We start from the raw sequence: 15,365 nt of genomic DNA on the forward strand, positions 1-15,365 counted from the left end.
TATCCGCTCTCCCCGGACCCTGCATTCACTATATCCGCTCTCCCCGGACCCCGCATTCACTATATCAGGTCTCCCCGGATCCTGCATTCACTATATCTGCTCTTCCAGGACCCTTTCCCAGGACCCTGCATTCACTATATCTGCTCTTCCAGGACCCCGCATTCACTATATCCGGTCTCCACAGACCCCGCATTCACTATATCCGGTCTCCCCGGACCCTGCATTCATTATAGCCGGTCTCCCCGGACCCTGCATTTACTATGGTCTCCCCAGACCCAGCATTCACTATATCTGCTCTCTCCGGACCCCGCATTCACTATATCCGCTCTCCCCGGACCCCGCATTCACTATATCCGTTCTCCCCGGACCCTGCATTCACTATATCCGCTCTCCCCGGACCCTGCATTCACTATATCCGCTCTCCCCGGACCCGGCATTCACTATATCTGGTCTCCCCAGACCCCGCATTCACTATATCCGTTCTCCCCGGACCCTGCATTCACTATATCTGGTCTCCCCGGACCCTGCATTCACTATATCCGCTCTCCCCGGACCCTGCATTCACTATATCCGTTCTCCCCGGACCCCGCATTCACTATATCTGGTCTCCCCGGACCCTGCATTCACTATATCCGGTCTCCCCGGACCCTGCATTCACTATATCCGTTCTCCCCAGACCCTGCATTCACTATATCTGGTCTCCCCGGACCCTGCATTCACTATATCTGGTCTCCCCGGACCCTGCATTCACTATATCCGCTCTCCCCGGACCCTGCATTCACTATATCTGGTCTCCCCGGACCCTGCATTCACTATATCTGGTCTCCCCGGACCCTGCATTCACTATATCCGGTCTCCCTGGACCCTGCATTCACTATATCCGGTCTCCCCGGACCCTGCATTCACTATATCCGCTCTCCCCGGACCCTGCATTCACTATATCCGCTCTCCCCGGACCCTGCATTCACTATATCCAGTCTCCCCAGACCCCGCATTCACTATATCCGCTCTCCCCGGACCCTGCATTCACTATATCCGTTCTCCCCGGACCCTGCATTCACTATATCCGGTCTCCCCGGACCCTGCATTCACTATATCTGGTCTCCCCGGACCCTGCATTCACTATATTCGCTCTCCCCGGACCCTGCATTCACTATATCCGCTCTCCCCGGACCCCGCATTCACTATATCGGCTTTCCCACGGTACACAGAACTTGGAAATGCAATTATTTCAATAAATATAAACTGCTAAATACCTTTTCTCATCAGCAGTATATAGCAGTCTTGTGACTTCTGTCAGTGTCCAGCCAAGCACTGGTTAAATCTTGTAGGAGGAGTTTTCATTCTCCTCTGACTGTTCTATGAGGCTGCATGACCCCTGACCCTCTGTCTGAAGAGTGCTGATTGGCCCTGTACCGACCACATGCACTCTCCCAAAGATTTAAAAAAAAAAGTCTCTAGAAATACACACCAAACTGAGCATGTGCAGAGTGCCACCTAGAGCTCTGGATTGGGGACAGTAGAAGAAGGGGAGGATCAGAGAAGACAGGATTAAACAGCCTTTTTACACAGTGCAGAGGACTTACCCCTTAGGTTCCACAGTGAGTGTAACAAGCATGCTTTGCAGAAATGAGAAACAGAGAGATCATTCCCTCTGTACAGAGCTCTGTGTTGAATGTCAGCACAGAGCTCTTGGCTGTGATTGGACGCAACCGATTAGCAGATCCCGGCCTTGAATCGATGGCCAGGACTTCCTGACCGACTCCTGCTGTGTACAACCACATCTCTCCCCATCACTGCTCTCTGCAGAACATCTCTCCTGTCACCCCAAGCTGAGTCCCTGCAGAAAATCTCTCCTGTCACTCCTCTCTTATCTCTGCAGAACGTCTCTCCCATATGCCACCTTTGCAGAACATCTCTGCATCCCCCCTCTCTGCAGAACATCTCTTCTGTCATCTTCTCCTCCATTCCTGCATAACATCTCTGACATCACCCCCTCATTCGTCCCTGCAGAATATCTTTCCCGTCACCCCATCTCCCCATATCTGCAGAACATTTTGCAGTGACTCCTCTTCCTCATATCTCCCATCTGCCACCCTTGCAGAACATCTCTCTTGTACCCCCCCCCCCCCCCCCCGGCAGATCTTCTCTCCCATCACTCCTCTCTGCAGCACATCTCTCCCATCGCTGAAGATTATCTCCCCTCTCACTGCTCTCTGCAGAACATCTCTCCTGTCACTTTTTTTTAAAGAACATCTCTCCTGTCACCCCCTTCTGGGTCTCTGCAGAACATCTCTCCTGTCACTCCTCTCTCAACTCTGGATAACATCTCATCCATATACCACCTTTGCAGAACATCAGTTCATTCCCCCCTCTCTGCAGAACATCTCTCCTGTCATCCCGTCCTCCTTTGCTGCAGAATATCCCTTACATCGCCCCTCATTTGTCCCCACAGAATATCTTTCCAGTCACCCCTTCCCCCCATATCTGCAGAACATTTCTTTTGCTGTTGTCCCTCTTCCTCCTCTGCAGCACATCTCTCCCATCTGCCACCACTGCAAAACATTGCTATTATACCCCCCCATGCAGATTTTCTCCCTTGTCATTCCTCTCTGCAGCACATCTCTCCCATCTCTGAAGATTATCTCCCCTGTCACTGTTCTCTGCAGAACATCTCTTTTGTCACCTTTTTTAAAGATTATGTCTCCTGACACCCCGATCTGAGTCCCTGCAGAACATCTCTCCTGTCACTCCTCTCTCATCGCTGCAGATCTTCTCTCCCATATGCCACCTTTGCAGAACATCTCTTCATTCCCCTCTCCCTGCAGAACATCTCTTCTGTCACCCTTTTTTTAAAAACATCTCTCCTGTCACCCCAATCTGAGTCCCTGCAGAGCATCTCTCCTGTCACTCCTCTCTCATCTCTGCAGAACATCTCTCCTATATGTCACCTTTGCAGAACATCTGTTCATTCCCCCCTCTCTGCAGAGGATCTCACCTGTCATCCCATCCTCCATCCCTGCAGAATATCCCTGACATCACTCCCTCCAGTTTCTGGGAAAATGGTGTCTGATAAGCATGAGCGCGGTCGCCATGGTCACCTGACCGAAAGAGACAAAAGGATTACGCAGGATTGTGACCCGGAAAAGAAAACAACTGCTGCAAAGGTGACTGCACAGCTCATTCTCAGTCTTCATAGGACTCAGTCTTCATTCACCACTTTCTGCAGAACATCTCTCCTGTCACTCCCTCCTCCATCCCTGCAGAACATCTCTCCTGTTACCCCCTCCTCCATCCCTGCAGAACATCTCTCCTGTCATCCCCTTCTCCATCCCTGCAGAACATCTCTCCTGTCATCCCCTCCTCCATCCCTGCAGAACATCTCTCCTGTCATCCCCTCCTCCATCCCTGCAGAACATCTCTCCTGTCATCCCCTCCTCCATCCCTGCAGAACATCTCTCCTGTCATCCCCTCCTCCATCCCTGCAGAACACCTCTCCTGTCAACCCCTTATCCATCTGTGCAGAACATCTCTCCTGTCATCCCCTTCTCCATCCCTGCAGAACATCTCTCCTGTCACTCCATCTCTGCAGAACATCTCTCCTGTTACCCCCTCCTCCATCCCTGCAGAACATCTCTCCTGTCATCCCCTTATCCATCCCTGCAGAACATCTCTCCTGTCATCCCCTTCTCCATCCCTGCAAAACATCTCTCCTGTCTCGCCCTCCTCCATCCCTGCAGAACATCTCTCCTGTCACCCTCTCCTCCATCCCTGCAAAACATCTCTCCTGCCACCCCCTTCTTCATCCCTGCAGAACATCTCTCCTGTCACCCCCTCCTCCATCCCTGCAGAACATCTCTCCTGTCATCCCCTCCTCCATCTCTGCAGAACATCTCTCCTGTCATCCCCTTCTCCATCCCTGCAGAACATCTCTCCTGTCACCCCCTCCTCCATCTCTGCAGAACATCTCTCCTGTCACCCCCTCCTCCATCCCTGCAGAACATCTCTCCTGTCACCCCCTCCTCCATCCCTGCAGAACATCTCTCCTGTCACCCCCTCCTCCATCCCTGCACTATATAAGTACCTGATATAATAATGTCAGGCTGACTGTAGTATTTATATATGTAACTTCTTTCCCGCAGGGGTGAGCCAGCAGTCCAGCCTCATACTTACACAAACTAGTCAAGGAACTATCTACAACCTGAGGCTAAAAACAGCAGTGAAGAAAAAGAATTCAACATAGAGCAAAATCATAATGTGGCAGCACAGTGGCTAAGTAGTTAGCACTTCCGCCTGGCAGTACGCGGGTCGTTGGTTCGAATCCCAACCACGGCACTACCTGCCTGGAGTTTGCATGTTCTCCCTGTGCCTGTGTGGGTTTCCTCCGGGTATTCCAGTTTCCTCCCGCACTCCAAAGACATGCTGGTAGGTGAATTGGATCCTGTCTACATTGTCCCTAGTATGTGTATGTATGAATGTGAGTTAGGGACCTTAGATTGTATGCTCCTCAGGGGCGGGGACTGATGTGAATGTACAATATCTATGTAAAGCGCTGCGTACATTGATGACACTATATAAGTACCTGAAATAATAATAGTGTTTCCTATAAAATACTGAAACCTTTTTTTTTTATTGTTTGCACAGAGTAGGGAACGGTCGATGTTCAGGTACATTTCAGGGCCCGTAGAATTCCTCAGGGTGGAAAGATTACACATTTACAATGAACCTTACATTTCATTTCTTACATTCTTGAAAAATGTTTCACAAAACTCTCATTTTACACATTTAGCGGCCACTTGCAGCCATTTATATCCGTTTTTAAAAGCAATGGCGGAGCTTATCAGTAATACTCCTGAGGTAGAGAACTAGGGCGGTCATTTTGTTGGTGGAGGACAGGCGTCACCTTTACACTTCCTGGTTATCAAGCCTACAGCCACGCCTACACTGTAGAACTCGTTCAAGGATTGCTGGGCTTCCATCTACCTCGTGACCACAGCGAAGCAACCACACCGCCCTCTTTCCCACAGCTCCGCCCCAAGCCGGGCAGGTGACCTCCGTCAGCCAATGAGCGGCCCGGTACCTTAGCTGGCTGTCAGAGGTGTCATGTGACCACCGGGCAGCCAATGGGTGGCGGCGTGCGGGGGAGGTTGGATTGGTTGGTGCGGCGCTCCGTACACAGAGCTGGAGGAAGGGAAGAGGAAGCGGCGAGAGGGGCCGCCGGGGAGCATGGAGCCGCTGTGCGCCTGACCGGAGCGGTACGTGTGTGTCCGACCCCCGCCCGGCACTCTACCGGAGGTCTGCACCCCCCATACCTCCCACCGCCGCTCAGTGCCACTGCCCGGTCCGGGCTGCAGGGGCTCCGACCGCCTGGGGAGAGACAGTCTGTAGGGGAGCAGGAGAGGTGATCTGCAGGGAGGGGGGAATGAAGAGATGTTCTGCAGGGATAGTAAATGGAGATAATCTGCAGAGAAGTGTGACAGATGTTCTCTGAGGAGGGGGGACAGGCAAGAGAGATGTTCTGCAGGGATGCAGGGGGGGGGTGACGGGAGAGATGTTCTGCAGGGATGGTGGAGGGGGTGACAGGAGAGATGTTCTGCAGGGATGGAGGAGGGGGTGACGGGAGAGATGTTCTGCAGGGATGGTGGAGGGGGTGACAGGAGAGATGTTCTGCAGGGATGGAGAAGGGGGTGACGGGAGAGATGTTCTGCAGGGATGCAGAAGGGGGTTACGGGAGAGATGTTCTGCAGGGATGCAGGAGGGGGTGACGGGAGAGATGTTCTGCAGGGATGGTGGAGGGGGTGACAGGAGAGATGTTCTGCAGGGATGGAGAAGGGGGTGACGGGAGAGATGTTCTGCAGGGATGCAGAAGGGGGTTACGGGAGAGATGTTCTGCAGGGATGCAGGAGGGGGTGACGGGAGAGATGTTCTGCAGGGATGCAGGAGGGGGTGACGGGAGAGATGTTCTGCAGGGATGCAGGAGGGGGTGACGGGAGAGATGTTCTGCAGGGATGGAAGAGGGGGTGATGGGAGAGATGTTCTGCAGGGATGGAGAAGGGGGTGACGGGAGAGATGTTCTGCAGGGATGGTGGAGGGGGTGACGGGAGATATGTTCTGCAGGGATGGAGGAGTGGGTGACGGGAGATTTGTTCTGCAGGGATGGAGGAGTGGGTGACGGGAGAGATGTTCTGTAGGGATGGTGGAGGGGGTGACGGGAGAGATGTTCTGCAGGGATGGAGGAGGGGTTGACGGGAGAGATGTTCTGCAGGCATCACCTCCTTCCTCCCTCCCTGTCATATCCCCCTTTGATCCCCCCCTCCTTTCACCCTTTGATCCCCCCCTCCCCTAACCTCCCTCTGCGGGTGTGGTAGATAGTGAGATACATAGTTAGTCTGGCTGAAAAAAGACAAAAGTCCATCCAGTTCAACCACAGAAAAAAAAAAAAAGTTATAATCCTACACCCACAGATGATCCAGAGGAAGGAAAACCCCCGGCAAAGCATGATCCAATTTGCTCCTGCTGGGGAAAAGATTCCTTCCTGATCCCCCGAGAGGCAATCGGATATTCCCTGGATCAACTTTACCTATAAATGTTATATTCTGTGTATCCGAGAAAGAATCCAGGACTTTCCTACAGCAATCCACTGAGCTGGCCACAACCAACTCTTGAGGGAGTCTATTCCACATTTTCACAGCTCTTACTGTAAAGAAACCTTTCCGTGTTTGGAGATTAACCGCTTCCACAACGCCCTGTGGCAGAAATACTGCTACCGGGCGGCATGGGTGCACAAACTCGTGTGTGTGTGTGTATATATATATATATGACTGGCGTGGGTGGGGTGCACGCCCCCTACCCTGAACTGCAAAATCCCACACACACATATATATGATTTTGCAGTTCTGGGTAGGAGGCGTGCACCCTACCCGCACTGCCATTCGCGGCCTCGGCTGGTGATTACTCATTGGCACCTGGTGATCGCTGAGTATCTCTGACAGGGGAGAGACCTGTGTATAAACAAAACAGATCTCTCACCTGTCAGCTCCTGCACACTGCATAGCAGTGCCATACAAAGCAGTGTGCTTACAGTGTAAAGCACAGCACACAGTTAACCCTTTGATTGCCCCACGTTAACGCCTTCTTGCCCAGTGCCATTAGTACAGTGTCAGTGCTTTTTTTAAGCACTGATCACTGTATTGGTGTCACTAGGGGATGTCAGTGACACCAAGTCATTTCCCCCCCAGTGTCAGAATGCCCGCCGCAGTCCCGCTATAAGTCGCTGATCGCCGCCATTACTAGTAAAGAAAAAAAAAAATCCCAGTGTATCTATACCGCCATTTGTAAACGCTATAACTTTCATGTAAACTAATTAATTTACACGTATCAGGATTTTGTTTTTAGCGAAGACACGGAGCAGAATACATTTTGCCCAAAATTTATGACGAAATTTGATTTTTTTTTTTTCAAATTTTTTTATTGGACGTGTTTAATAGCAAAAAGTCAAAACTATTGTTTCTCAAAATTGTCGGTCTCAAAATAAAAACCGCACAGGTGATCAAATGCCGCCTAAAGAAAGCGCTATTTGTGGGGGGAAAAGGGCATAAATTTAATTTGGGTGCGGCGTTGCACGACTGCGCAATTGTCAGTTAAAGTAATACAAATAATGGCCTGGCCAGGAAGGGGGGTGAATCCTCTGGAGGGCGAGAGGTTAAATCTCTTTTCCTCCAGACGCACTAAAGCGTCTTGAGATCTAAACACGCCCCAAACTCCTGTATTCAGTTTGAGGGCCACATCAGAGGGTTCCCAGGGCCACATCAGAGGGCTCCCAGGCCCGCACCAGAGGGCTCCCAGGCCCGCACCAGAGGGCTCCCAGGCCCGCACCAGAGGGCTCCCAGGGCCGCACCAGAGGGCTCCCAGGGCCGCACCAGAGGGCTCCCAGGGCCGCACCAGAGGGCTCCCAGGGCCGCACCAGAGGGCTCCCAGGGCCGCACCAGAGGGCTCCCAGGGCCGCACCAGAGGGCTCCCAGGGCCGCACCAGAGGGCTCCCAGGGCCGCACCAGAGGGCTCCCAGGGCCACGTGTTGAGCACCTCTGATCTAATATAAGTTTTATTAGTGGGAAGGGGAGGTGTGGGAAGGGGGGCGGTAATATAGGCAGGTTAAACTCCAGCTGTAAGCTGTTGTCTATTCCCGCCATCAAGGCATGCTTGGTAAACTTTCTGGATACATTGCAGATCCGGATGCAGCTTTCTGTTCATGCGAATGTGCGTTCGGACTGCCACCGTCCTGATCCTCGCACCTCGCTGTGTTGGGACTCATCAGATTATCTGTCACATTACTGCTGCCAGTACATCCCTTCTGTTCTGTATTGGCTTTCCATATGTTCTCGAGTTGTCACATGACGCGTTGTGTCCACATTCCCCAGCACCCGTCCGCACCACCGCCATGGCCACATCATCCGAAGAAGTGTTACTGATCGTGAAGAAGGTGCGCCAGAAGAAACAAGATGGGGCCCTTTACCTGATGGCGGAAAGGATTGCCTGGGCCCCCGAAGGCAAGGACCGATTCACAGTGAGCCACCTGTATGCAGACATCAAGTGTAAGTAACGTCTGGTAATAAGGGGGAACCCTAACGTGGTTTCAGGTATGACACCCTCCAAGTGAGCGTAAGCCCGGGTTCACATACATGCGGTGCGGTATATCGCATGTGATTCGCACATGAACCGCACTGCATTCCTGTGCAAATCACATGCGATGTGTGTGCGGTGCGATCGGAGCCGTGCATTTTGTATGGCTTTAATCGCACCGCACCAAAAAAGGCGCAGGACCCTTTTTTTGGTCCGCACTAGTATCGGATCCCATGAGTATTCACACCTATGCGATCCAATCCTGTACATCACACCGCGTTTTTTGGACTACTTTTGGGGGTGTTGTTAACTTAACCCCTTCACGCCTGAGGGTAAAACAAATCTAAATGCCTAAGCACAATTTTGCAACGTTGACATGTGATCGTAAAACCGTCCGTATCATCACAACTACTTTGTATATCCAGGTGGATTATACCGTGATTTTTTCAGGACAAATTGGGCTTTTTTTGGTGGTAAATGGTAATGGATAGCTCCTGATTTTTTTTTTTTTTTTTATTATCAAAGGAAAACTGGCCCAAAATAGTAAAAAAAATATTATTGTTATTATCAAAGGAAAACTGGCCCAAAATAGTAAAATAAATATTATTGTTATTATCAAAGGAAAACTGGCCCAAAATAGTAAAATAAATATTTTTTTTTATTATCAAAGGAAAACTGGCACAAAATAGTAAAAAAAATATTTTTTTTTTATTGTCAAAGGAAAACTGGCCCAAAATAGTAAAAAAAAATATATTTTTTATTATCAAAGGAAAACTGGCCCAAAATAGTAAAAAAAAATATTTTTTTTTATTATCAAAGGAAAACTGGCCCAAAATAGTAAAAAAAAATATTTTTTTTTATTATCAAAGGAAAACTGGCCCAAAATAGTAACAAAAAATATATTTTTTTTATTATCAAAGGAAAACTGGCCCAAAATAGTAAAAAAAAATATATTTTTTTTTATTATCAAAGGAAAACTGGCCCAAAATAGTAAAAAAAATTATATTTTTTTATTATCAAAGGAAAACTGGCCCAAAATAGTAAAAAAAAATATATTTTTTTTATTATCAAAGGAAAACTGGCCCAAAATAGTAAAAAAAAATATATTTTTTTTATTATCAAAGGCAAACTGGCCCAAAATAGTAAAAAAAAATATTTTTTTTTTATTATCAAAGGAAAACTGGCCCAAAATAGTAAAAAAAAATATATTTTTTTTATTATCAAAGGAAAACTGGCCCAAAATAGTAAAAAAAAATATTTTTTTTTATTATCAAAGGAAAACTGGCCCAAAATAGTAAAAAAAAATATATTTTTTTTATTATCAAAGGAAAACTGGCCCAAAATAGTAAAAAAAAAATTTTTTTTTATTATCAAAGGAAAACTGGCCCAAAATAGTAAAAAAAATATTTTTTTTTATTATCAAAGGAAAACTGGCCCAAAATAGTAAAAAAAATATTATTGTTATCAAAGGAAAACTGGCCCAAAATAGTAAAAAAAAATATTTTTTTTTTATTATCAAAGGAAAACTGGCCCAAAATAGTAAAAAAAATATTTTTTTTTATTATCAAAGGAAAACTGGCCCAAAATAGTAAAAAAAATATTATTTTTATTATCAAAGGAAAACTGGCCCAAAATAGTAAAAAAAAATATTTTTTTTTATTATCAAAGGAAAACTGGCCCAAAATAGTAAAAAAAATATTTTTTTTATTATCAAAGGAAAACTGGCCCAAAATAGTAAAAAAAATGTTATTGTTATTATCAAAGGAAAACTGGCCCAAAATAGTAAAAAAAAATTTTTTTTTTTTATTATCAAAGGAAAACTGGCCCAAAATAGTAAAAAAAAATATTTTTTTTTTATTATCAAAGGAAAACTGGCCCAAAATAGTAAAAAAAAATATTTTTTTTTATTGTCAAAGGAAAACTGGCCCAAAATAGTAAAAAAAAATATTTTTTTTTATTATCAAAGGAAAACTGGCCCAAAATAGTAAAAAAATATATTTTTTTTTATTATCAAAGGAAAACTGGCCCAAAATAGTAAAAAAAAATATTTTTTTTTTATTATCAAAGGAAAACTGGCCCAAAATAGTAAAAAAAAATATATTTTTTTTATTATCAAAGGAAAACTGGCCCAAAATAGTAAAAAAAAATATATATTTTTTTATTATCAAAGGAAAACTGGCCCAAAATAGTAAAAAAAAATATTTTTTTTTATTATCAAAGGAAAACTGGCCCAAAATAGTAAAAAAAAATATTTTTTTTTATTATCAAAGGAAAACTGGCCCAAAATAGTAAAAAAATATATATTTTTTTTATTATCAAAGGAAAACTGGCCCAAAATAGTAAAAAAAAATATTTTTTTTTATTATCAAAGGAAAACTTGCCCAAAATAGTAAAAAAAAATATTTTTTTTTTATTATCAAAGGAAAACTGGCCCAAAATAGTAAAAAAAAATATATTTTTTATTATCAAAGGAAAACTGGCCAAAAATAGTAAAAAAAATATTTTTTTTATTGTCAAAGGAAAACTGGCCCAAAATAGTAAAAAAAAATATTTTTTTTTATTATCAAAGGAAAACTGGCCCAATATAGTAAAATAAATATTTTTCTTTTTTATTTAGCTTTGTTTCTTGTTACGACCATAACCTACCACCAAAGAACAACCCAAAATAAATTCTCCAGCTTTTGACGATCGCAGCGATACCATCTATGTGTATGTCATTTGTTGTTTGTACCCGTAGTACAGCCCAGAAACAATAGCGCGCTTTTTGTTTTTGTCTTTTTTTTTTTTTTTTTTTTTTTTTTTATCCTAAAACACACTGACACCAATTTGTTTTTTTTTTTTTATCCTGACCTTGACCTTGACCTTTGACCCTGACCCAAACACTAACCCTGGCACTGAACTAGATCAAACCTTGATCTAGGTATTTTTCTTTTTTTTTCTTTTATTTTTTAATCATCTTTTTTTTTTTTTTTTTTTTTTACAACCATTTTTTTCTGTCTCTATGCCAGGAGTTGGAGAGATACAATGTATAATATGATGTATATGATGATACAATGTATAATATGATGTATATGATGATACAATGTATAATATGATGTATATGATGATATAATGTATAATATGATGTATATGATGATACAATGTATAATATGATGTATATGATGATACAATGTATAATATGATGTATATGATGATACAATGTATAATATGATGTATATGATGATACAATGTATAATATGATGTATATGATGATATAATGTATAATATGATGTATATGATGATACAATGTATAATATGATGTATATGATGATACAATGTATAATATGATGTATATGATGATACAATGTATAATATGATGTATATGATGATACAATGTATAATATGATGTATATGATGATACAATGTATCTCTCTCCTCCATTCATAGAGAGAGAAAAAAAGCAAGGGGGCCTGGCTGTACAGTGACTGATCGCTGTGATAGCCAATCGGAGGCTATCACAGTGATCATGTGACCCAGACCGTTAGAACAGGACTCGGGGCTCTCAGTGACACCGCGGTCTCTGTGCTGGGAGCGCGCCGAGCGGCGTGCTCCAAGCGTAAAGACAGGTACGCAAATATGCGGCCCCACGGAAAAAAGCCCAGTTCTGTGAGGCCGCATATTTGTGTGATGTCGGCGTCAAGGGGTTAACATACACACCCCCAGCGGTTCGCATGAACGGGGTGCGATTCTGATGCGGTGCGGAATTCGCACTGAAAACGCTGTGAATTCCGCACCGCATCATTGTGAAGCAGAGCTGAAAGTTAATTTCATTGTGAATTATGTCAGTATAAAATAAACTTTTTTTGAATTTTAATGAGAAAACCGCCAATACACAACCCAATTGTTCTGTAAAATATAAAAGATGATGTTATGCCGGATAAATAGATACCGTGTCACGCTTTAAAATTGCTCATTCACATGCAACAGCGACGAACGGCGTGAATTTTGCTATCCATAGGCAACGCTTTAAAAAGCTGTACAGGTTACCACTTTAGATGTATACAGGAGGCCTAGTGCTAGAATTGCTGCCAATGATCTGACGATCGCTGTTTGCGTGCGCCTCTTAGCGTGAGCAGAGGGGGATGGGGGCAATTTATTTATTTTTTTAATTTATTTTATTTTTACGCTGTTGCTTTCAAAAAAAATTTTTTTTGTGGCTTTTATTGCTGTCCCAAGGAATGCTAACAACCCTTGTGGCAGCAAAAGGCATGTGACAGGTACTCTTTATGGAAGGATCTGGGATCAAGAAGATTCTTCGCTTTTCTTGCGTTTTCCTGAAGTTAGTCAGAGCCATCTTTCTATATTTCTTTAACCCCTTTACGCCGGCCGCACACAAATGTGCGTCCTCCCGGCGTCTGAGCCTAGATGGCGAGCGGCAGCACATTTGCGTGCAATTAACAAAAAACACGTGCTGAGAGCGCGCGCCCTGCCTGCTCTCAGCACACATGACTGGTACTCACGGAAAGGTCCCAGTCTGCTCTTTCGATTGGGACCTTTCCCGATCATGTGACCGCCGTGACGACACGTCACGGCGGTCACATGATCCCTAAACCCCGCCCATCCCGCATCCCGGCTTCTGGAACTCTTAAAGGGCCGGGAGGCGCCGGCGGGAAGTGGTTAAGTTCACCTTTGGGAACATGTTCCATCCATTTTTTTTCTGCGCGTCAGGAATGAGCGCGATTGTGCCTGCGTCCCGTGACACACAGTAACGTGAACCAAGCCTTGGAAAAGGGTGCCTTGTGACTGATACTTTTCAAGGGCGCCCCGACTGGAAAAAGTTTGAGAAACACTGCGCTAGAGACTGGTGACCATGGGCGGACTGACCATTTGGAAACTTGGGCACTGCCCGAGGACCCGGGGTCAGTAGGGGGCCCCATGAGATGCCCCTGGTACCTTTTTCATAGGCTTTTTTGAGTTTGGGCAAGGACACAGGGGCCCCATGATCCCCTATTGCCCAGGGGCCCCGTGAGTTGTCAGTCCCCCCCCCCCCGTCCCCCCGCTGGTGACATCACTGAGAATGCGGTTCATCCACTTGGGAGAAGAGTTGTTTTGAGCACTTTGACTTACCAATCTTTGGTTGTGTTTGTTTGCTCCAGGTCAAAAGATCAGCCCCGATGGCAAAGCGAAAGTCCAGCTGCAACTTGTCCTCCACGCGGGGGAGACAACCAACCTTCATTTCTCCAATGACAGCACAGCAATAAAAGAAAGAGACGCCGTGAAAGAGCTTCTGCAGCAGCTGCTCCCCAAATTCAAAAGGAAGGCCAACAAGGAGCTGGAGGAGAAGAACAGGTATGGGGGGAGCTGTAGATGGGATGAACCTTGGAGAAAAGAGAGAATGGTTCTGTTGAATGCCTCAGTCTTCCTCTTCAGCCTTTGTAAAGATGAACTTTAGTTTTCTTTCAGTGACTTATTGTAAATTTTACCTGAAAGTAATATTTGATCTGATTTTCACGTTCATGTCTGCATGGCAGGGATTGTGGTCACCCGTCTTGCTAATGTGTATAAATAAAGTGCAGCGCTATAAACGCACAATCTGTATATAAATATTGATGCGGTAATATAAATTATGCTCTTAGTAGGACTTTTTAAAAGAAGTGCCAAACAGTGCAAAATAACTGAATTAATCAATGTCCGCATTATTACTAAATAACAATCGGCAAATATCAGCACTCCTGAAGATGTGTTGTCGAACGAAACGCGTCGGGTGGAGCCTACATTGCTAGATAACAATCAGCAAATATCAGCACCCCTGAAGACATGCTGTCGCACAAAACGCGTCGGAGCCTACATTGCTAGATAACAGCAAATATCAGCACCCCTGAAGACATGCTGTCGCACAAAACGTGTCGGGGCCTACATTGCTAGATAACAATCAGCAAATATCTGCACCCCTGAAGACATGCTGTCGCACGAAACGCGTCGGGTGGAGCCTACATTGCTAGATAACAATCAGCAAATATCAACACCCCTGAAGACATGCTGTCGCACGAAACGCGTCGGGTGGAGCCTACATTGCTAGATAACAATCAGCAAATATCAGCACCCCTGAAGACATGCTGTCGCACAAAACGCGTCGGGTGGAGCCTACATTGCTAGATAACAATCTGCAAATATCAGCACCCCTGAAGACATGCTGTCGCACAAAACGCGTCGGTTGGAGCCTACATTGCTAGATAACAATCAGCAAATATCAGCACCCCTGAAGACACGCTGTCGCATGAAACGCATTGGGTGGAGCCTACATTGCTAGATAACAATCAGCAAATATCAATCGATAATAGTTTTCAAATCAATTGCAGTGTATCCAAGTGCAAACATCCACGAAGGGAATCCACCACCTTGGACGGATGTACACTCACCAGAGTGTAAACATAAATAGGCATCTGGTTAAACCTGTCACATCTGGAGGTAAAGAGGCAGCCAAGGGGTTAATCCTACTGCTTCATCCGTATGAAAGTGGGGAAAGTATCCGATGTCCTGGGAAAGATAGCTCAACCACAGGAGCCAGAACAATAATATAGTGTAGTATTTATGGTTCTGTAAATGTATCACAAACAGCTTAAAATTCCACGTGGAGTATGATATAAAATACCAAAATGGCCACTGCTCCGTTCCTCGGCAGCAGTGTAGGCTCTACCTGACGCGTTTCGTGCGACTGCACGTCCTCAGGGGTGCTGATATTTGCTGATTGTTATCTAGTAATATTG

General features: G+C 45.3%; 1 protein-coding gene across 4 annotated transcripts in view; it reads left to right on the forward strand.

Annotated features, from left to right (window-relative positions):
* The first annotated feature begins 5,133 nt into the window (after positions 1–5,133).
* The window catches only part of GTF2H1 (general transcription factor IIH subunit 1), a 56,059-nt gene continuing 45,827 nt past the window's right edge, over positions 5,134–15,365 (forward strand). For 3 of the 4 annotated variants that reach the window (XR_016308354.1, XR_016308355.1, XM_089662286.1), the window contains exons 1-3: positions 5,134–5,255; positions 8,418–8,591; positions 13,755–13,947. Coding sequence is in view for 2 of the 4 variants with exons in the window: in XM_089662286.1 (XP_089518412.1) it covers positions 8,438–8,591; positions 13,755–13,947 (347 nt within the window). In the remaining 2 variants the exon portion in view is untranslated. Of the gene's footprint in view, positions 5,256–5,276; positions 5,296–8,417; positions 8,592–13,754; positions 13,948–15,365 lie in introns of those variants that run through there. The other variant, XM_089662287.1, reaches the window with a different exon arrangement.

This window comes from Staurois parvus, unplaced genomic scaffold (genome assembly GCF_062004578.1).
Source record: "Staurois parvus isolate SC_StPar_1 unplaced genomic scaffold, SC_StPar_1.0 ptg001452l, whole genome shotgun sequence".
In the NCBI taxonomy this organism is placed as follows: Eukaryota; Metazoa; Chordata; class Amphibia; order Anura; family Ranidae; genus Staurois; species Staurois parvus.